The sequence below is a fragment of the Mytilus galloprovincialis genome, chromosome 3, assembly GCF_965363235.1.
Source record: "Mytilus galloprovincialis chromosome 3, xbMytGall1.hap1.1, whole genome shotgun sequence".
In the NCBI taxonomy this organism is placed as follows: Eukaryota; Metazoa; Mollusca; class Bivalvia; order Mytilida; family Mytilidae; genus Mytilus; species Mytilus galloprovincialis.
The window spans coordinates 64,615,587-64,640,574 of NC_134840.1; the positions used below are offsets into that span (position 1 = coordinate 64,615,587).

General features: G+C 31.6%; 1 protein-coding gene across 1 annotated transcript in view; it reads right to left on the reverse strand.

Annotated features, from left to right (window-relative positions):
- LOC143068638 (uncharacterized) overlaps positions 1-24,988 on the reverse strand; it is a 151,145-nt gene continuing 126,157 nt past the window's right edge. Inside the window, exons 9-10 of the mRNA XM_076242854.1 lie at positions 1,453-1,792; positions 1-339 (exon numbers count right to left, since the gene is read on the reverse strand). Of these exons, the coding sequence (XP_076098969.1) occupies positions 155-339; positions 1,453-1,792 (525 nt within the window). The 3' untranslated portion in view covers positions 1-154. The remainder of the gene's footprint in view (positions 340-1,452; positions 1,793-24,988) is intronic.

Genomic DNA, 24,988 nt, shown 5'->3' on the forward strand with positions numbered 1-24,988 from the left:
TGCATCATCATTATTTAATCTCTATAAAGTAAACTACAAAATACATAGTATGGTTCATATACATTGAATATTATGTTGATAAAGTAAACATATTTATACTTTGTACAATTTTTAAAGAAAGTGATTTAAAAAACGTTTCTAGTAACCGGTTTCATTACGCACATGTTTGTACTGCAGAGCAATGATCACAATAATCTTTTTCTACACTGAAACAAAGATTACTTGGACATTCATAGACGTATGGTTTATTCCTTTCACAAGTCACAAATCTATGGCAGGTTGTCGGATGGTGATATTTGTTAGTTGTGGTAAAGTTATAATCCTGATAACAAAAGTCGACTGAAATTATATTTTTAACGTAATAGCATGTTCAAAACATTATCAAAAGTTTAATATAAATTAAATCAAAATCTACTACTGTGGATTCATTTATTTTTCGTGGGTATCAATTTTCGTGCATTAGGGAACACTTGCATGTAGGTGGATGTTTAATTTCGTAGTTTAGACAAAGTCTGCTTATAAACCTATAAAAAATTTGTTATTCGTTGAACATTTAATTTCGTGGATCACATGTACCCACGAAATTCACTAAAATTGGTATCCAACGAAAAATAATGAATCCCCAGTATTTGAAAGTATTTCTAGTTAAATATTTGATAATCATATACATTTTGTACATGTATTAGCAATGCAAAAACTCGAAAGTAAAATCAAATACCATAATAGGAAGAATAAAAAAAAAAATAAGCCTACAGAAAAGTAAAAAAACCAACACCAAACCGCTCCATAAATACGTGAGATTTGGTTGCCCTTTCAAGTACTTTGACAGTCTGACAGGATACTATATTGACCAAATCTAGTTCTTTTTTACACATTCAAGTATACTTTGTTACCTTCTGACCTGACAATATCAGGGATCGTTTATAACAAATAAAATCATAAGACGTCGTTCTCCTCAGTTAAAGCTATGTGTTTGTACACAATGTTAATGTAGATACAGGCTAATATATTATATAAAGAATGTAATAATTTCATTAAAATTTAAGTTTAATCCATCTCGATCAATGCACTCACAAATTAATCTTTTTTTTCTTGAAATTTCATTTGACACACAACAACCTTTCAGTTTTTAATATTTCTGTCATGTGCAATATGTGTTACATGACTTAAAATTGTTATCTTGTTTGAATATCCTAGTATTTTAACAAAAAAAGGAAAAAGACATCGTAAAGAGCTAAAAATCTAAAAAGAAGATGTCTGATAGACTCTGTGAAAAATGATGATGTTTAAATGCATTTTTTTGTATACTAACTTTGAAATACCTAAACCAATCATAAAGTGCCGATAGTGCTGCTGATCATATTAAGTCATGAACAACCAAACGTTTATCCGAACCCGTTGTTTGATTTTTTATTGCAAAACACAACTTATCAAATATTAATTTATTCTTACCAGAAACCAGAAAAAGCATTTCAGGATTAGAGTATGCCGGCAAATCATCTGGATTGAGGTCGTTGGTCAATTTACATCTAATTGTTGAATTGTACATTTCCGTAGTAAAATTAATCCAAAACTTTATAACTCTTGTTAATCTGCAGTTAACAGTTGAATCTGTTTTGGTTATATAATTTGGGTATATTCTGTGATAATTTGAGTTTCCTGCCAACCGTATTTCAACCTCTATGTTCTCTGGTGGATTGCCAACATTACCAGTACAAGTATGGAGATTTGAAATTCTTGGAGAAGTTAGACCAACTATTTGATCAGCGTGCACTGTCATATTTACTGTTTTCTAATGTAAAAGAAATATGATTTTTTTTCAGAATATGAAATACTATGTACGGAACAGAATATGTGTTAACTTATATGTCAATTGTCTCTGGTGAATAGTTGTCTTATTGGAATTCATACCATACCTTCGTATTTTCATATTCACACGATCCTTTATTTAACGGCTACTCAATGGGACATTGTTTTGATAAAGTTGAGCGGAAAGTTAGTCATGTTTGCTGGAAATCTGACAATTATCTCAAAATTATGATTCAACACTTTAATTCCGACGAGTGTTAATTACATTTACTCTGTATAGCCGTTTTAAATGTGTACTTTAGACATCTGGTTGTTAAACTGAAGTGCAAGCTACATTACCATGGTTACTTTTTTGGCATATTACCTTTTGAAGGGTTATCACATTTGCACAGGAGTCATCTAAAACAATTGGAAATTGAAAAAAAAGAAAATTATTCGTTATCATATTTTTAATGATGTATAAAAACGAATCATTTGAGTATAAATGAAACATTTAATTGAGAAAACTGTTTTATAGATTTATTGTTTTAAGAGAACACGTATAAAATTTCAACTTTCTATGCAATTCAGATACTTTATTTTGTATTTAGTGTTATTGGTGCACACGATTACTTTGTATTCCTATGTCTAAGAATCCGATGCACTTATATGTTTCGTAGATCAGTAGAATGTGGTTTAAATGTTAAAACTCTTTAACCATACGTGGATTTGAATTAATCATAGAAACTAATATATATTCATACGAGGAATATTATTGAATCAAATACGATAAATTACTTTATATAAAACAACAGAGAAAAACAATAAAGAAGCGGAATAGAGATTCAATTATGTTTAACCCATAATATATTAAAAGGCATTATGGAAATATTCAAAATTTGATTTTGCATTTGGTATAGCAACAAAGTTTTAAAACTATTTTTTTATTTATTCGGCTATTAAGCTACTTTATAAAAACTTGTTCGTGTATTAATACCTTCTTCTTTTATTTCTAAATTCTGATTTTAATAATGTGTTCATCATTTCAAATAAATTTGGGTAGTTTGTTATTTTGGTTCCATGAAATACGTTAGTTTATCTTGAAAACAATCTGCAAAATAGATGTGCGCATTAAATTAACATAAGAAACGAGGGCTAGCAAGATGTGATTCTTCTGTATTCTTAAACACTTATTTGATATTCTTTTAAGCCAGCTTTTTCTTACTTGTTTCTGGACATGTAACGTCCTCGCAAGGACTGCACACTTCTACGGTGTCTATTCCAAAACAATGTTTGTGCTGACAGGCCCGACCATATGGTACTTTATTCTGGCACTCAATGTAATAATGACATTCTGTAGGATGTACACGATGGCTTTGGGATACGGTGTTATCCTTACAAGCATCATCTGAAAGAAATTAATCACCTTAAACCTGCAGAAAATATTATTATTACGTGATAATTTGTTTTTCTTAGTTAAAGAAGGATAATCAGAATTATGTAAAGGTCTCGTCTTCCATTATATGTGCAAAATAGATTATCAAAGCAATATGCGTTATAAATGTAAATGGTATATAATTAGGGTGTGAGTAGATGGAACACGCTACGCCAACGTTTAGATTTACGGTGCAATAGCTGATATTACTAATATAAATGACTTTAAAAATAAATGTCATTGTGTTGTTAAATTATGTTTTACTTATAAGTTTGAATGTCTCTTTGGTGTCTTTTGCATTTGTTATCAATAACAGATGTTATCCATATCAACGATAGTATAAAATGTTAAAATTGCTTGACGTATCATGTACACAAGTAATCTTACATGATATAAGTAAAATAGTTTCATTATTTGAATAAAATGCCGATGAGTCCTGAAAGAATGTATTCATAACTTTGCATCTGACTATAGCCTTCTCCATATCAGATGTAAATAGTATCCCAAACTCTATTTTTCTATGAATTTCGCATGATGTTTTGTTGTCCTGTGAGCTGTCAATTGTAACATTTAATGTTCTGAACTCTAAGTCTCCTGACTTCATGATTTCAATGCTTAGATCGCCTGCTGGATAGCCAATGTCGGCTTCGCAACTATGAAGAAACCAACTTCTGTACGTTCCAAGATTGGCAATTTGGTCAGGACTGAGTTGTAAAATCGTATTTCCAGTAGGTGAACCTAAATGAAATTAGAATATATATTTTATTTACTATTGTCTACAAACTTAAAAGCAATACAGGAATTGAATAACAACAAATAGAATTTAACTTCCACTTGATACACATTAATTCATTGTCCTTCCCGATATTAAACATAAGAAATTAAATGATAAGTTTATACTGTCACTTTTCTGACCTGATCAGAATAGGAAATTAACTGAAATAAAAAAGACACAGCTACATTTTTGACTGTACAAAGAGGATAAAGAAATATTGTTTAACAGGGAATTGTTTGTTGCTCTGTTTTGTTATTTGACGTTTAATATTTGTAGAATGTTTTTAGTACTTGTCGCCATTGCATTGTCAGTGTCTCCTTAAAATATGAGTATTTAATTGTCCCCTTGCAGTTTCAATTCACTTTGTTAAACATTTTTTGACAAGTATAAAAAATGCAATGTAAGCAGAACATACACATTGTATATCCATGTATTCATCTGTATAAATTGAATAATTTGTACAATTCACGTTCCTTAAACTGCAACATATAGTATATCAACAGTCAATTTTAACAAATATAGGCATTTATATATAAGACTGTCTCCTTCGTTTTAATTCTTTATTAATAGTGTACGCAATTGGACTAATATAAAGCTGTAAAGATTATCCTTATACAAGGAGCACGGCGATACAAAGGCTAAAATAAAAACCACAATTTGAGAGAAACACAACATATTGCCAAACAAAACCGAATTTCAAATATGCGACTGTTATATTTCTGAACTATTGCTTCTTTATAAGCAACATTACCTAAAATGGAATCTTTAACAGAGATTAGTGTTTCTCGTTTCTCGTTTTTTATATAGATAAGACCGTTAGTTTCCCTGTTTGAATGGTTTTACAATAATTATTGTTGGGGTCCTTTAAGGCTTGCTGTTTGGTAGAAGCCAAGACTTGGTGTTGAAGACCGTACGTTGACCTATGATGTTTTTTTTTACTAATTGCATCTTGAATAAATAGTGGTTTCATTGGTACTCATACAACATCTTCTTGTATCTATATATGACATACAAATCCTATATAAAAGTAATCCAAAGTGAAGGGGGAATCAGAAAGTATAAAATGACATCATATACATAATTTTCATGCAGCTTCATGTATGTCGAATCGCAACGATCTTCTTATATTCTGTAAACTATTTTGTATGCCGTCTTTTTTATACAGTCATGTACTTACAGTGCGGTTGTATAGTGGTACTTGGTGCTTGAGATGAGCTGCTCTCTGTAAAGAAATAAATAAGATCTTTGCATGACTAAATATGTTACTCCTCGGAGGATTAAAAGCTCACTTTCACTCCACTGAAATATAAACACGCCATTAAAATGATCAAACTTGTAATTAATACTTTACTTGTATTAAACTTACAATATTGAATGAATGAGTGACAGATTCGTATACCCAGACAACATTGGTACATTGGCACAACGTTGGCCCAACGTATCTACATGCATTGACCCAACGTAATTTTTAAATGTTGACCCAATGTATAAGTGCAAAGTGGCCCTATGTTGGCCAAACGTGATGGCTAAACGTTGGCACAACGTTGTAAGGTTTTATACAATACATTGGCCCAACGTTGGTCCAATGGTGGAATAATACTTGCTGATGTTGAACAAACGTTAGGCCAACGTAGTTATACAAACTGTTAGCAAACGTTGGAACTCCGTTGGTTCAATCTATAAACCTTTATCCAAATGAAGGATACTAAAATCCCTTCCAGGCAACAACTGCAATAACTCCTGGTTCTTATATCAGTTCAAAATGGCGAAACTATTACTTTTTTAAATGTTGCAATTATTGCTTTTTCATATCGACTATACCATGTTGTGTCTTACCCGAAAATTTTGTATTTTGCCACCTTCTCTCCATCTTCCTGAACATTTAGAACAACAGACCAACGTAGGGCCAATGTTGTGCAGCCAACACCAACGTGCGACCAGGTCACGTACCGACAATTTGCCAACGTTGGGTCAATGTTGTGCAGCCAACATAAACTTGCGACCAACGGACCGACAATTTGCCAACATTGGGCCAATGTTGTGCAGCCAACACCAACGGTCGACCAACGAGCCGACAATTTGCCAACGTTGGCCCACTGTTAGTCTGTTGACTGGGTAAGTACTTAGAAAAACCATAGAAAGCTTTAACTGATATTTCAGTAATTTAGCCCATATGAAACTAAGCATGTCTTATATTGAAATGGCATATATATATACAGTACTTGCAACCTTAGGCGTTACTGTTTGACGTGAACTTGGTGAATGATCGGTGACGGATGCTTGACTGATCGATGAGTGGTCGGTGATCGGTGACCCATAGGATCCGTCAGATAAGTCAAATAACCTATGTGAGAGTTACCCTGAAAACTGTCTTCAATCGATCAGTTAATTAAATTTATGCACGGATCGGACGGATACGTATATATTTAAAATTCCTATGTAAACCGAACTCGACAGTGTTTACAATCGATGAACGCGAACCTTTACAAAGACACCTTAATTTACACGTTAATTTGTAATAAAATAAGTTGCAATAAAAAAGTGAAAAAAGTAAAACAGAATACGATACTTAGAGCGTTAAATTGTTTGTGTTGATTAAAAGTTTTGTATTGAACATACATCAGAGACATATAATACATAATTATATTATATGACTCTGATAACATCAACGTCTTGGTACGAAAATCGTTATTATTGACCGCCATTGGATTTTTGAACTTTTTATATTTTCGAATATGTTGTTTTTGTATGAAATTAAAAGAATGTCAAAGAAATAATATTAAAATTTTGTTCACATTGTTTAGAATTACCAAAGTTAATCTTCTTTTTGTTAAAAATGAGACTATTTTATTTGAAATCAGTTATTTTTATAAAATTAAAAGAGTGTCAGAAAAATCATACTAAGATTTTGTTCACATTGTTTAAAATAACCAAAATTCTTCTTCTTTTTATCAAAAATGATCCTATTTAATTTGAAATAAGTTATTTTTACCATCTTGAGACAAGTGTTCTAATCAGAATGGAGATATAATGAGAATTAAAATACTTAAACTTTTATTTTTGTGAAATAAGAATGCAGTTATTGATTTATTTTGATACAAATTATTAACCGTCATATAATTTCAGTACTTTTTGTACATTAGGATTGGCTGTTTTTCATAAAATATGCTTACTTTAAGGATAAAGATATTAAATTTTTGCACGCGTTGCCTAAAATGCACATATTCATTCATTTTACTGAAAATTTCTGACCGCCATTGGATTTTTGTACTTTTTATAGTTTAGAATAGTTTTTTTCATCAAATTAAAAGAATGTTAAAGAAATTATATTAAAATTTTGTTCACATTGTTTAGAATTACCAAAATAAATCTTCTTTTTATCAAAAATGAGACTATTTTATTTGATATCAGTTATTTTTACCATCTTGAGACAAGTCTTATAAATAGAATTGAGATATAATGAGAAGTAAAATACTTAAACTTTTATTTTTGTGGAATAAGAAGGCAGTTATTGATTTATTTTGATACAAATTATTAACCGTTATATGATTTCAGTTCTTTTTGTACATCAGGATTAGCTGTTCTTCATAAAATATGCTTACTTTAAGGAAAAAGATATTAATTTTTTGTATGCGTTGCATAAAATGCAAATATTTCTTCATTTTACTGAAAATGTTTGACAGCCATTGGATTTTTGTACTTTTTATATTTAGAATATTTTTTTTTCATATAATTAAAGGAATGTCAGTAAAATCATACTAAAATTTTGTTCACATTGTTTAAAATAACCAAATTATTGTTCTTTTTATCAAAGTTAGACTATTTTATTTGAAATCAGTTATTTTTACCATCTTGCATTCTTGAGACAAGTCTTCTTATTAGAATTGAGATATAATGAGAATTAAAATACTTAAACTTTTATTTTTGTGGAATAAGAATGCAGTTATTGATTTATTTTGATACAAATTATTAACCGTCATATGATTTCAGTACTTTCTGTTCATCAAGATTGGCTGTTCTTTATAAAATATGCTTACTTTAAGGAAAAAGATTATACATATTTGTACGCTTTGACTTAAATGCAAATATTTCTTAATTTTACTGAAAATTATTGACTGCCAGTGGATTTTTGTACTTTTTTATAGTTTAGAATAGTTTTTTTTCATAAAATTGGCCTAAAATGCAAATATTTCTTCTCATATTGGAAAATATAGTAATTTCAATTGCAATCAGTTGTTATTAATGATTTTCATATGTTTTTTTTGTAGAAAAATGTGAATTATTCAAGAATTAATCAGCTGAAATTATTTCTTTCTTTTCAAGGAATATAATTATGTTTACCACCATTGGATTTTTGTACTTTTTATTGTTTAGGAGTAGTTATTTTTGTTATTAAGGTAGAAAAAGACTATCAGAAAAATATTATGTAATGTTGTTTGCATTGTTAAAAATTATTCACATTTCTTGCTAAAAAAACAGCATTTTTTTATTTTTGTAATTTGTTACAAAGGCTTCGATTGTGACAGGAATATAGAAAGTCCGTGATTATGATAAGGTTTTTTTAAAGAATTTTATGATGATAAGGATACAAAAATTCAAAATACTGAAAAAAAATAGACTGCATCTTTTAATAACTGATCCTTTCATTTTGTTTTTTTCGAGTATGTTTGGAAAATAATAAAATCTAAATCGCGATGTAGAAACCGTTTTAGAACTCGCCGGGTTTGAAAATATATAACCTAAATAAAACAAAAACGACCATTCTTTAATGATGATATTTTAATTTAGGTTTAAAACTAAAGATTTTCTTATCCCAGGAATTGATTACCTTAGCCGTATTTGGCACATTTTTTTGGAATTTTGGATCCTCAATGCTCTTCAACTTCGTACTTGTTTGGCTTGATAAATATTTTGATATGAGCGTCACTGATGAATCTTATGTAGACGAACTAAATTATAATCCTGGTACCTTTGATAACAATTATCTGTACATTTCTTTTCATTTGAATTATAAACCTTTGCTAAATAATTAATAAACAAAATGTATCATTGAACGTTCGATTTTCACGAGACGCCATTTTAATTAAATTAAACGAAATTAAGATTCCGTAATTTGTATTAGTTTATCATGTGACGTATTACAGTTCAATTCGTCATCAAGGTCGATCGGTACCATCCGATCAGTCCGATCAGTCAATTACTTTTACTGTAAGTCTGACGGATTGCTGATGTGAGTTTGACGCGAACTTGACGGATCGGTGACTGATCGATGACCGCTGATTGATCGCTGTAATAGTAACGCCTAAGGTTGCAAGTACTGTAATATAAAGATAATACATGTAACCTAATAGTGTGTTAATATAATTTTATGCAGTGTATGTTTCTTCATTGCAATTTGTATGGGTTCCAATTCAGCTTTGAGTTCCCAAACACCAGAAGAGTATTTGTTTTCTTTGTTTTTGTTTAGACAAACACCGGTTAATTCCATGCAAACCGTTTCCAACACCGGGTGCGGGATTTTCACGCTTGTTGAAGATGTATTGGAGGCCTTCGGCTGTTTTCTGCTCTTTGGTAGGGTTGTTGTCTCTTTGACACATTCCCCATGCCCATTCTGATTTAAACTAGAACTATCAGTTGACACACAGCAATGAATAAAATAATGTACAAAACAAGAGGAAGGAACTTATCTTAGCTTTTTCATGTTATTATAATATCTGTATTGAGTGTTTGTCCTTTTAATCACTGTTTATATATTGAAAAACAGCCTTTAGAAATTCATTTATAACGTTAATGCATGCCTATACGTATACGTTTATGATAGTGATGAGTTCTTGCGTCTGACGAAAACTAAATTCCTGCATGGTTATATCTTGCCATACGTTTATATTGGTTTCGTATGTGATCACTCAAAATCTGTTTGTGAGATGTAGATTCATTTCAATACCGAAATTTCGTCTATATATCTCACAAGTGTATAACACGGAGAAGCTTTGAAGGTACATTACTCCCGTTTTGTTTGGGTGTGAACCATCGATGTTTACAGCGATATCAAAGAATAAGATGATGAAGGTAGAGAGAACTATGGGCGTCATATGGCAAATATTACATGCATATCGGACCATGAGTGTCAATCTGTAACAAAAAATTTCCAATACAACTATATTATTGAGAAGGAATGTTTACATGCTATAAATAAACTCATCATAGATACCAGGACTAAATTTAGTATATACGCCAGACGCGCGTTTCGTCTACAAAAGACTCATCAGTGACGCTTGCATCCCAAAAAGTTAAAAATGACAAATAAAGTACGAAGTTGAAGAGCATCGAAGACCAAAATTCCTAAAAGTTTGCCAAATACAGCTAAGGTAATCTATGCCTGAGGTAGAAAAGCCTTAGTATTTCAAAAAATTCAAAAATTTGTAAACAGTAAATTTATAAATATAACCATATCAATGATTCTCTCGTACTAGTATTACAGGGTTCTTTTGTCGTTCATTTTAGACACACATCTTTTTAACGATGTTTAAAAAAAAGACAAAACCAATTTAATGTCATATTTCCCTATTTTTGAATATTATTATAAGTCTTTTATCTGGCAAGAATACCCCTATTTAGCGGACAAGCAGTTTATAATTTTTTCTGTTATTGAATACCAAGAAAGAAAATAAATCCCGAAATTAATTTGAAACTTTGATACTCAATAGTTTTCCAGCAAAAAAAAAATCCCTTGGGGATAATTAGTGTTCGTCCAGTGGCATATATAACATGCAAGTCGGAACAGGAAATTTGGCATAAAGTACTTTCAGAACTATGTTCACATTATTATATATTATACCCAACAATTGTGATGACGAATTTCTTCCTTTGTTCGAGAACAATCTTATTGAAAAAGAAATCTGTGATTTTACTATGTCCATAACTCCGATGAACCAAAGCAAGTTAAATACCGACCTGTATTTAATTCAAATTAGTTCTGTTCTTCTTCTTTTGGTATACAATAGTCCATCGACATCCCATGAAAACATATTGATGTCATACGAGGACACGTCTATTTACAAAACTTTTAGCCCAAATTAACAAAATCTATGTTTCTTTCTTATGTTCAATGTTAAAGTGTATATAATTTAAAATTTCAACTATCTATAGTTCTGTAACTTTCTATCCAGGCGTATAAACGAATAGTCGACAAGTGCGTATATTTTTGTTATTTCAATATATCTTGTATGTTCACTTTTGACAACGAGTACTTACATTTCCCCAAATTTACCCTTGAAAAAAATGTGTAAACAGATTTTTATTTTATCAAATCTTTTTTTGGAATTATCTAGATATTTATAAATAATATTCTTTACACCAGAAATAGTATTTATAAACAAGCGTATGAGTGTTTAGTAATGACTAGTATATCAATATCGGACACGCAAGACAGAGACGATATTATACACCTGATAGTTCAAAATGGAAAGTTTTAAATTATCGGTCGTGTACACATGGTACACTGATCAATACCCTAAGAAGTGAAACGATGCATGAACTTGCAAGTCCGATAAGAAATGGCTTTAATACCTGAACGTGTCACCTCACAATACATTTGGGAGTACTACCTTTAGCCATGCTGGTGATCAGACAAGGGAAGGTCCGAATTTATTTAAATAAGTTTATTACATAAAAGAATTATGAACAAATTAAATTTTCGAAAACAATTTTCACGGAACACTTATTTATGCTCATTTATGACTTTGAACTATGACTTTTTCACCAATTCCCATATAAACAGTTTAAAACGACAGACCTTGGTTACTTAAAAAAAACATTTTCCGTATCAAGTTAGTTAGTCGGATAAAACAACCGTACGATTGACACTAAATCGACACGCAATTACGACTACATTAGGCTACTGTGGTTTTGGTCCTTTGTGGTTCATAGACATATCGTGGTTGAAAAGGGGGAGGATGGTCAAAATGGCGACACGCAGAAAATTGATACTCTGAATTTAAAATCGATGGTGATCTCTTGTCTAGCAGAATAAAACTTTAATATCTATAAATTTGAGCATTTTTATGCAGAATGAACATAATATCAATTTTTGATTTTTTTGCGGAGTTTCCTGTTAATAATCAATTTTTATAGTCGTCATTTACCAAATGAATAGCCAATGGAAATGGAAAACCAGTTTTTATCCCTTATTTCTATTAACCACCATTCAGCTGATTTGTTTTCATGCCAAAATAAGTCATTAAGACACAAACTAAAGGAGAATGGGGTTATACATGCGAAATGGGAATATGATATATTTTTTGTACTTACATCAAAACAAGGCAACATCGCATGTTTTTAATAAATATAAGACAGCAACGAAAAAAAAAAAAAAAAACCCGCTCACTTTTGTTTTGCATGTCAACATTTTTGGCTCTACATGAAAAACGTACCTTTTGTAGTTGATAAAACCTGATCGGTTGATGTCGTAAGCGTAGAAGCTGGATTGGTAAGGGTATCCGTTTGCGCTTCTGTACTGAGTATTGGTGTTCCAAATGTACCCGATACAATCGTTGACGTAATACTATGCTGGGTGTTGTTTAATGTATCAGTTGTCTCGTCTGAAATATAGCATACTAGATAGCACACACTTTTACGTTTATTTTGGTTGAAAGTGATGTTTCATGACACTCCTTCTTTTCAATCTAGTATACATCTTTAGTGCTCTTCCTAAAGTAACTACGTGTTCAAAATTTAGAAAAATGAAAAAAATCATAAAAAATGGGGACCAACACGATTCATATTTTCTACATAAAGAATATCTCATGTTCCAAAAACAGGTGCGTTATATTACTTGTTCTTATTTTGTGCTTTTACATCACTGTCCTTAGATAAGGAAGTTATTAGGTACCCGCATATATGTTTAACGCCGCCACATTCTATAAATCAAGTTAATGTCATTTGTTGCAATATATCGCTTTCTCAATTGAAATGTTTTACATTTGTCAAATATTGAAAGGAATTGCAGTAAATGTATCTATTACAAAAAGTATGATATCAATTGACATTAAAAATTGATAAAATGTAATTAATGATTGAACACTCTTCAAAATAAATAAAATGTATCTTGTATAATTTCACTGGTCCAATTTAAATACGAAACGGGTTGAGGAGGTCTAAACAAAAGTAGTACAACCCAGTATTAGGTAATGTGGCCCTCGATCCCCTAATCTGTAACTTCGTTTATGTTTGTGTTTCATCTTAATTTGTTATTTTAGCTAAACTTGTGTTTATGGAATATGTGTGGTAGTCTTTGTTTTTTTCTTAGCTCCTCGATTTTATATATGGATCTTCTGCATATCGTTGAAAACCGTTTATTGACAAACTTTGACGTTAAGGTTTCCGTATTGGCGACATGCCGTTATATTTACGTATATACCAAATTTCCTTTTAACTATATTTTCGAAATATTTGTTAAGACTGTATTGTGTAAAATGCTTTTTTATTCGCCAATATGTCCATATAATGTCCTATTTTTTTTTTTAGAGAAGTTACTTCTTCATACGTCACTTTTTTAACGTTCAAAGACGAATGATAAAGAGGAAACAAAACTAACTAAAGGTGAGTCTTGAATAAGAATTGTACAGAAGCATATCATGGGTTTATATATCAACATAATGTACGCGTTTATTAGTGTGAATATTCGGATATTTCATTTCAATCAACCTTTAAAAATATAGTTTTTCCTTTATTAAACTGTAACCGAATAGTTACATTAAATATTCAAAAGCTTTAAAATGTCCAATTTGCAACGTATACGAAATGAATAGACAAGATACTAATATTACATATAGATATGTTTAAACTTAACAAGACTGAAAATTATCCATGCCTAGTTTTAACCATTTGAAACATGGTATACACACACGTACGTTTTCATATTTGAATTCATTGCTTTGCTTATTGCTTTTAAAATTTTGTGTTCTGAATGAAGATGGATCTAGAAGGGGACTTTAAGATGCATGATTTTTTTTCTTCAATTTATAAACAATCTATAAATATTTAAATAACTTATCGTCAATTATTTGTCTTTATACGTACACGGATGTATATTATTCAGGAATTTTATACAAACTCATTTAAAATTCATCAGTAACCATTGAAAAACCCTACAAAAATTCTACTGACTTAAAGTTTGTTTGAATAGCATATCTATGAAAATAGTTTTTGTTCATTAAAAATTAATTGAACCTGAATTAAATTTACTTAATATTAGCAAAACGTTATACTGTAGGTAAAAATGTTATCAGTACACGTTTCAGCTTTGGATACGAGCTAACAATTTAAATCAAACAAACTTTCATTGGTATCTCTAAGCCATAAGAAATAAGCTGCACGGCCAAGGCCAATCAGGAGTATTATTATTATTGCAGCAAGAATAATCATTCTACAGGGGGAACAAGGAGAATTTGCAGATGGTTTATTTGTTTCTTTGTCTTGCGGCAAGCAGTCGTCATCTGCTGGTCTAAGTACCTACAATAAAAGATATAAAATGGCAAACAGCATTCAAGAATGTACAGATATAATATATAGCTTGAAAAAGAAAAGGAAATCCAAAATGAAAGCCAAAAAGTTATATTGTCATTAAATTTCAAAAAAAATAAATTTGGTTTTTATATGGATCTATTGCAACTGCCGTACTACTCAGTTAAACAAATATCTTAAAAAAACCAATATATGATTCAAAAATATGATGGTTTTGTGACAGTTTATGGATATTAAAAAGTTATTTAAGTACCAAGTTTGCAATTTAATACGCCAGACGCGCGCTTCGTCTACATAAGACTCACCAGCGACGCTCATATAAAAATAGTTATAAAGCCAAACTAGTACAAAGTCGGAGATCATTAATGACCCACAATTCCAAATATGTGTGCCAAACATGGCTTAGGTTATCTATTCCTGGGATAAGAAAATCCTTAGTTTTTCGAAAATTTATATAAAAAAAAGACCATAGAATTGATATTCATGTCAAACCGAAGTGCTGACTACTGGGCTGGTGATACCCTCGGGGACGAAACGTCCACACAGCAGTGGCATCGACCCAGTGGTGTTTATACATGTAGCTATCAAAGGTACCAGAATTATATGACACGTTCGTCAATTTTGATATCGTAAGTCCACTCTTTAAATAAAAACAATTTTTAAACTTGTTTAGTTTACACAACGGAAACAGAAAAACGAAAATGAAGTATATTTAGATTATCATACGAGCTTCAACAATAATCATACCTAAGACCAAATATCAAGCTATCAAAGGTCCCGATATGGCAAGCCGTTGTGAAATGTATTCCCCTATTTTTGATATTACAGTTTAGTTTTTAAGATTCGGGTTACATTTATACTCATATTAATGATTGCAAAACACTTACATATTCTTTTTGGTCAAAACATTTGACGTCTGACTGCCCAGACGTTCTAAGTTTTGTTGAATCTGCTATTTCATAATATATTCGAACATCATCAAGTTCAGTAACCTCTTCTTTGTTTGTGATGTATTTGCTGTGTTGTAAATCGGGAGGTTTGTCTGATACTTTATCAACTTGCGATTCTTCTCTGATAGATCCCTGTACACTGAGATAATCATGGTTGGAAGATATACCCTTTTCATTTCGATTACAAGCTTGTAAATATCCATTGGAATGCCTCTGTTTTCCACAAATATCAGGAGGCGGAGAAAACCCGTCATTATATGATCTGTTAAGGTAAGCGCTAAAATTTCTGTCATCGAAACTCATCTTTTCGTCTTGGAGCTCCATATTAATTGTATTACTGATTAACGGTTATGGAAGATTTGAAATACGTTTTAACATATCTATATGAATTTTAAATCTTTTGTTTGATTAAAGAAACAAGATACTACCAGTTTGAAATGAAATAGAATAAGAATCAAGACTTTGTTAAAAGATCTGCATTAGTATAATTCATGGTATATGCATTATTTGAATGCATATAAATAGAGACACGAGCAAATTGGATTTTCTGTGATATAATTTGAAATTCGAATACGGATAAACATTTAAATGTACAACATGTATATTGTGTTGTATTGAAAAGAACATATTCAACTGACAATCGTTCAAACACTTATTAAATAACTAATGCAGAATAATGTAATACAAATGTTTCTTTTATTTCTGACTTGTAAAAATAGCGTATGGATAAAATGATGTCCAACTATGTTTAAAGAGACAAAACGTTTCATCGTACTTATAAGTTTCCTAGCCGCTGCCGCTGTTGTCCCGTATACCACCAACCTACAAATCAAAGCTGTGGCATTTCATTAACATAAAGCATCATCAGTTTAAATGTATGCCAAGGTTTTTATCTTTCAAATCATTTACCACTGTAGTGTAAATCTCAATTTTGAGGAAAAGATGGATCAATTATATAAGCCGTTGTTTTTTTTTATGCTTGTGAGTTGCAATACCTAAACTGACTATGTGGTATGGGCTTTGCTCATTGTTGCAGGCCGGAAGGTGACCTAAAATTGTTAAATTCTGTGTCATTTGGTCTCTTTTAGGGAGTTTTTACATCTTTTTTATAATTAATCTTTGAATTCTAAAAGGGGGTTGGGTAAAAAGGCTTATAAAAAAAAAGCTTTATCAGTTTCTTTTTGTAACAAATTTTTGACTACGGCAGGATTTGTTTTGAATTTTTCCGAGAATTTGTACACTCAAGAGTGGGTTAATCAAATCTGAAAGTAGCATATCAAATGTATAATGAAGACTATTACAATCAAAATCTGAATTATTTATGAATTTTATTTCTATAGTTTGTCAATATTTATTGGTGAACAAAAATATCTCTTCCATGTTTGTCTTGATGAGGAGCTGGATGTATGAAGTGTTGAAGTTCTGTTTAATCTTTTAGTTATTTGGTGTTTCATAGTCCGGAAGAAGAAGATGGTATAACTTGATGTCTATCCTGATATAAATTTTGTACGAATTTCTTGAGATACCATATCAACACCTGAAAACAGTGTGGCGAGATATTCTTGTTAAGACAATTGTTACAGTTTGGTTTTTGTCTTTGTAAATATTGGAAATTGTCAAAAAACTGTTTGGAAATTTAATCTTGGTTGGGTTAACAAATTACAACAACGAAGGGTTTGGAACAACAGTTGTGTGTATTTGACGGGAAATGTTGATCAGGGGTTTAAATTGAATGCGAGTTGAATTTGCTTGTCTGTTCAAGAAGTCCGCCAATGACTTGTTGACATAATTGTAATGTATAATTATCAAGAACATAATCAAAAGTATTTAAATAAGACCTGGCCGGAAATTCCTTGTTTGGATTCACAAAAGCATTTGCTACTGGTAAAGGCGTTGGCTCGACGGTATTCATACGATGCAGTCAGAACTTCGCTGGAAAGTGAAACATCCTGGGTAATTTTTGATGAAAAAGTAACACCGTTTTCTCCATTTGATGCTTGGCAAGCATTCAAAGTGAAACTAGCTAATTGGATTTGTATTTCATTTGTTGAAACTTTCTGCACTACTTTTTTGATTATTTGTAATTCCTTATTTTGTTAATTTTGCTTTTAGCTCTGTTAATTGTTAGGGTCTATCTCGTATTTTTCATCACAAGTGAAATAACCGTTCTCAAAAAATTGTTGGTCGAAAATTAATTATGATGTTAGATTTCCTCAGAATTTTCTATTGTGACGTCCTAAAAAAAGCGATCATGCCTGATGATGTCACATTATAAGAACACAATTTTCTACAAATGTTTTAAATGCAATATCAGTATTTAGTTCTATTTTAATCTTTAATCAATCCTAATTCTATCTTACTTTTGAGATATAGTTTTTCATATGTGACGTAATTTTTCTGCTGTTTCAGAAATTTCATATGTTCAAATTTTTAATGCCTTTTCACCATCGTATGTGACGTAATTTTTAATGCCTTTTCACCGTCGTATGTGACGTCATTTTCATAATTTACTGCGTTGAGGCCTGGACTGAGTCGGGTGTGTCTATTCTGTGTTGGTCATTCATTATGTATTCGTGTTTGTTTTATGTAATGAGTTAAAACTTCAGTTTCATTATGTATATCTGTTATATTCATTTGATAAAATTTACTGTTTGCAATAGCATTAATTGTTCTAAATAATTAGGATGTTTTTATCCCAAGCATACAAACTTAGCCGTATTTGACAAAACCTTTTTCAACTTTTGATCTTCAGTGCTGTACAACTTTGTACTTTTTTTCGCTTTCGATCTTTTATATCTGGGCGTCACTGGTGAGTCTTGTGTAGACGAGGCGCGTTTTTGGCGTATTAAATTTTAAACCTGATGCTTTTTGTTATTCATTAATCATGGGTTTCTTTGTCTAATACGTTTTCCTATTTATTTGTATTGTAGTCCTGTAATATTATGTTGTCATTTCTATGTTATATTTAACATTGCCATTAAAGTACGAGGTTTGGCATGCCACAAAACCAGGTTCAACCCACCATTTTTATCTTTAAAAATGTCCTGTACCAAGTCAGGAATATGGCCATTGTTATATTATAGTTCGTTTCTGTGTGTGTTACAATTTAACGTTGCGTCGTTTGTTTTCTCTTATTTTTGAGTGTAAATTGACATTGTGATAAGACGTGTCACGGTACTTGTCTATCCCAAATTCATGTATTTTGTTTTGATGTTATATTTGTTATTCTCGTGGGATTTTGTCTGATGCTTGGTCCGTTTTTGTGTGTGTTAGTTACATTGTAGTGTTGTGTCGTTGTTCTCCTCTTATACTTATGCGTTTCCGTCAGTTTTAGTTTGTTACCCCGATTTTGTTTTTTGTCCATGGATTTATGAGTTTGAACAGCGGTATACTACTGTTGCCTTTATTTAAAAGAACGATAAAAATTTAAACTGTTGAGATTGGAGAAATACGATAACACACTTGTTGCAGTGTGGAATCTATATTTCTTCAATTGAGACAGTTAAATTTAAATATTGTATGCGCGAGGCTTGCGCCGAGCTTTTAAGATAATTAACATTAAACTGTTGAGAGTAGATAAATATCGTGATACACGAGTTATATTGGTGGAATCTGTTTCTGTAATGATTTGTATCCATCCTTTTCAAAGATTTGAAGAAAGGTGTGTATATTTATGAGACGTCATCAGGCATGGTTGCCTTTTTCATGACGTCACATAGGAAAATTCAGAAAAAAACCCAGGACATCTTGTCGTCATAACTAAATTTTGACCAATCATTTGCCGGAAACAGATATTTCACTAGTGTGGAGAAACATTTTTCTAATACCGATCAAGAAATGTGAAAATAACACACACAATTGTGAAATATCGTTACACTCTTTTTGCAGTGATGGAATCTAAATTTTATCCACCATTTTCAATATAAAGAAATGTCTTACCAAGTCGGAAATATAACATGTTTTTCTTTCGGTTGATGTGTTTGGGATTTTGATTTTGCCATTTGAGAGGGGGCTTTACGTTTTGAACTTTCCTTGGAGTCCGGTATGTTTATTTATTTCATTTTTCACCACTGAAAATTAGTACAATGAAATTATTTAAACAAAAGTACTGTTACCAACATCATGTTCTCTCTATCTTACTAATCAATCACTTCACATTCGACACATAAAATTTAAAGAAAATATTTCCTTAACCGTTTGATCTAAGCAAGACCTTTTGAAATGCCAAAATATAAGTACATAACATTGATTGGACTTGGGACCATAATAGTTCATAAATATATTACACAGGAATTTTTTTAATCAATTTAACAAAATCAAAAATGCAAGTGCCGATGAAAACAACATTCCAAGATCTTACCGGGGTGTTAAATTGCCATTCTATAAGAATAAGTTTATTCAAAGGATCGATGAGTTGTCATAGATCGTATCAAACAAAAGTTTGGTTCTGCCATTTAAATGCCAACTTCCTGGTTCCAATGTTTTTATATTTACAATATGTATAGACCATAAAAGGAGGTTGTCATGGTAGGATATATCAATATCATGTTTTGAACGTCAATATCGTTAATAATATCAACTTATTTAACAATTGGAAATGTTAAAGTGATATTCGACTTATTGCAGAAACTACGTAGATTAACCCAGGAAAGTCCCGATTTATCACTTAAACTACGTAAAAAACGGGGTAAAAACGGATTTACCGGCACAAAATCACAAACTTTTAGAAACTTAATTATTATAAAATTAATGTATAGATTCATCAAGAAAACGATACTGGAAGGCAGATGCGATTCGATATTTCATTTGCTGATGCACTAAATGCAAACTTTAACTTTCAAGGATCTTATATTCGAGTTTGAAATGTTTCGCATTACCTTCAATTACATTTTGCCTTTATTATGCTATGTCCCATAAGTTAACTCTGACATTGTTTTAAAATTGTGTTCTATTGTTATGCGGTTGTATTGCTTTCACAAGTATAGGAAGGGTTTTACCCCGCAAAGTTCTTTATGTGCCTGTCACAAGTCAGAAGGCTGTAATTTAAGGGTATCACTTGTTGCAATATATCATATTAGTGTTTTTATATTGTTTTATAAGCAATTCAAACAATTAGCTTTATCATTTGAATGATTTTACAATTGTCTTTTCGATGACTTTATTGGTTTGCAATATGGCATGTGTTTTGTATTTTTTTTGAAAGCCGTACATTGACATATGAATTTTACTTCTATTTTATTAGGTCTTTAGTGGAAAGTTGTCTCATTGGCAATTTTATTGTGTTTTCCAATTTATTTATATTGTAGTCCTGTGGTGTTGAGTTGTCATTTTAATGTTATATTTCACATGGCTATAAAAGAGGGAGGTTTGGCATGCCACAAAACCAGGTTCAACCCACCATGTTTTCCTTTAAAAATGTCCTGTACCAAGTCAGGAATATGGCCATTGTTATATTGTAGTTCGTTTCTGTGTGTGTTACAATTTAACGTTGCGTCGTTTGTTTTCTCTTATTTTTGAGTGTAAATTTACATTGCGATAAGACGTGTCACGGTACTTGTCTATCCAAAATTCATGTATTTGTTTTTGATGTTATACTTGTTATTCTCGCGGGATTTTGTCTGATGCTTGGTCCGTTTCTGTGTGTGTTACATTGTAGTGTTGTGTCGTTGTTCCCCTCTTATATTTAATGCGTTTCCCTCGGTTTTAGTTTGTTATCCCGATTTTGTTTTTTGTCCATGGATTTATGAGTTTGAACAGCGGTATACTACTGTTGCCTTTATTTACCTCATCCCATTGTTTTATATACGTTATGTTAGATGATTTTGATGATATCATAATCATTCCTTAGAGTATGAATCACATATCTACTTTTAGGACTTTTTGGTCCTAAGTGCTCTTTAACATCGTACATTATTCGGTCTTTTAACATTATTTGATTCGAGCGTCACTGTTGAGTCTTTTGCAGACGAAACTCATAAATCGATAGAAAAAAAACCAAATCTGGGTAACAAACTAAAATTGAGGGAAAAGCATTAAATATAAGAGAACAACGACACAACATTAAAATGTAACACACACAGAAACGAACTAAGCATTAGACTAAATCCATTTTGGGCTAAATAAGGGCCTTATTGCCCCTACACCAATTTACAACTATAGATCACCGTACTTCCTTCAACAAGGATCAAAGCCTATACCGCATAGTCAGCTATAAAAGGCTTCGCAATGAAAAATATAAAACGATTCAAACGAGAAAATTAACGGACAAATCAATGTACAAAATAGTGAACGAAAATCAACTATGTAACACAACAACAAACGACAACAAACGACAACCACGTACAGAAGTTGGCGAGGTCAAAATAGTTTGAAGGCTTCGCCCTCTAACCTGGGACAGTGGTATAACAGTACAACATCAGAACAAACTATAAAAATCAGTTAAAAAAGGTTGAACTCATCCGATGAATACAAATACAAATGAATCTAACAAAACACTGAGTGGACGTGGTCAGGTACTTGTACATCCCAACAAACAAAAAGACACTTAGACCAGATCTGATAGTACTCGTAGTTAGTGAGAGCTAGGTCTAAGCAAAAATCACTGATACAAAAATCATGCATCAAAGACTCATTTATCAATCAGTGTACATCCAACATCCATTTCGCTCTAACTTAGCCTATTAAAAAATGATATAAATAATTGTATCAGAACGGATTTGGATCTGAACTTAGCCAAAAGAAATTAGAAAAAAAATCAAAATAAATCTGTCGACAGCTTTTTCACAAATACTTTTACAGATACCTCTGCTGGAGGATATTGGTCCAAGAAGGTATAATCAGCTCAGTAGTCAGTACTTTGTTATTGACATGATTTATAACAAATATTTCTAATTTGTCTGTCAATAAAGTTCAAAATTATAAGCAACAAAGGTTTCAACCCTTGGAGGCAAAATTGACTTCAGATGAATTTGGCCACTTTTTAGGTCCCTTTCGGTAATATAGATTCTAAACTGTTAAGGTTATTTTACCTTCATGGTTTTCAAAGATTTGGCTTCGAGATTAAAAAAAAATGGAAAATCAAGTAAATTCCTTCGCACGCATGCAATTTATAACACGTTGATTATATTTTAACTTGCGAGGTGTACTGCAATGTTGTCATTTGATTGCAAAAGAGGGACGAAAGATACCAAAGGGACAGTCAAACTCATAAATCTAAAACAAACTGACAACGCCATGGCTAAAAATGAAAAAGACAAACAGAAAAACAATAGTACACATGACACAACATAGAAAACTAAAGAATAAACAACACGAACCCCACCAAAAACTAGGGGTGATCTCAGGTGCTCCGGAAGGGTAAGCAGATCCTGCTCCACATGTGGCACTCGTCGTGTTGCTTATGCGATTACAAATCCGGTAAATAGTCTAATTCGGTAGGTCACATTCATGAAAGGGAAGGGGATTGTAGTTACGACGTAAGGAACATATCCGATATCATTTGTGAAACGGTTATTCCATAACGGTCAACCAACTCGTGATGGCGTCCGTAAAATTTAGGAAGGGACGATTTCAACTTCACCATTTGGAACTTTTGGTTTAATAGCTTCCTTGTGAGCAGTAACCCTCTATCAAGAAAATCATGATAGAAAATGCAAGCACGGGAATATCGTATCAATTGGGAGATATATACCCCGTATGCAGGTGCTGCTGGAATGTTGCTACTTAGAAATGGAAAGTTCACAATTGGAAAACTGAAATCATCTCTTTTGTCGTAAAGTTTTGTTTTCAACCGACCCTCATTGTCAATTTCTAGATGTAAGTCAAGATATGAAGCCGACTTAACTGTATCTGTAGTATCCTTTATCTCCAATTCGATGGGATAGATGCGTTCCACATAGTCACCAATTTTTTTAATTGTTTAGTGAAAGAACGTCATCTATATAGCGGAAAGTAGAGCTAAAAGATATTGCTAACTTCTTATCTTTCTTCCTAAGAAGTTCCTGCATGAAGTCAGCCTCATAATAATAAAGAAACAAGTCGGCAAGTAGAGGGGCACAGTTTGTTCCCATTGGGATGCCGACAGTCTAATGAAAAACACGTCCTCCGAACGTTACAAATATGTTGTCAATCAAGAAATCAAGCATCTTGATAATATCGGTTTGAGAGAATTTTTTGTTCGAATCAGAGTGATTCTTTACAAAGTATGATTTAATCCTCCATAAGACAAGATACTTGTATCTACGTTGGCCATTCTTTTTTATGAAGCAAAGTAATACCAACTCTTTCAATTTGTCTTTTAGTTTGGAATGTGGTATACTTGTGTAAAGAGTAGAAAAGTCAAATGTTTTAATACTGTTACAAGATGAAAGAGAGTTAGATTGTATGTACTCTAAAAGATCTTTGGAATTTTTAAGTATCCACATCTGATTCACGCCACCTCTAGAAAAGTCGCGCAAATTTTCTAAACGAAATTTTCGCCTGATTATGTGCTGGTGATGAACAAATATGTACGTGTACCTTTCAAAGCACTGGACCCTTTTTATTCAAGAATTGAATGCCCCTTTTTAAAAATTAGGGTACAAAAACATTGACCATTTTGTGTAAATAAAATAAAAGTTCAAGGCTTTTACAGCCCACACAATTACAGGAAAATGTATATTCTTCTGAATATTACACTTTTATGCCACAACCATTCAATTGAGCGTTAAATCAAGACTGCCGTTTGTTTTCTTAACGATATTTTTACGTTAAAACGTAGTCCATTAAGTCAAAAATTATATATGTTTTTTGGAATACTTCTGCAGAAAAAAAAACGGAATAGTATAAAACGTCTGTGTATTGTTATCATTTGAGTATGACATGGTAAATGTTCAAGATCATTGATGAAAAAAATGTGTAACTTGGAGTGAAGAGAAGTAGTCAGGGACCTGCTATTCATAGACTGTCGTTGGTACATGTCTAACATATTTGTTTTTTTCGTAATGTTTTGTTCAATAAGTCTTTAGTTTTTTGCGTTTGAATTGTTTCACACTTATTTTTAATGTCGGCATTTTTAACGGACTGTAGGGTACGTTATTTCCCAATATTGAAGACGGTGACTTAAAATTGCTTTATATTTTTAAATGGAATCTGTTTGGACATTCATACCACATCTCCCTTTTTTTGTATATGGAATGCATAGTATAGCTGCTTTATTTTAAGTCTATTTTGAACATTTCTAGTTCTATATTAAGAAAAAATGTATATGACTGACAGGATCACGATAAAACAAATAATAAATTGTGATCCGTCAATTTGATCATGTCCATTCAATTATTAATCAACAAAATAAGCATTGACTGTTAGCAAAAGAAGCATAAAAAGAAAATGTTTTTAACTATAACTATGTGGAACCGGGTCATTTCAGGTTCTCCAAAACGTTGTTCGGTATTGTTAAATGTATATTATTAATTAACAATTTCTATTTTTTGTTCACTTTGGCTAACACCTATTTGTGAAAAAAATCTTCAGTTTTAA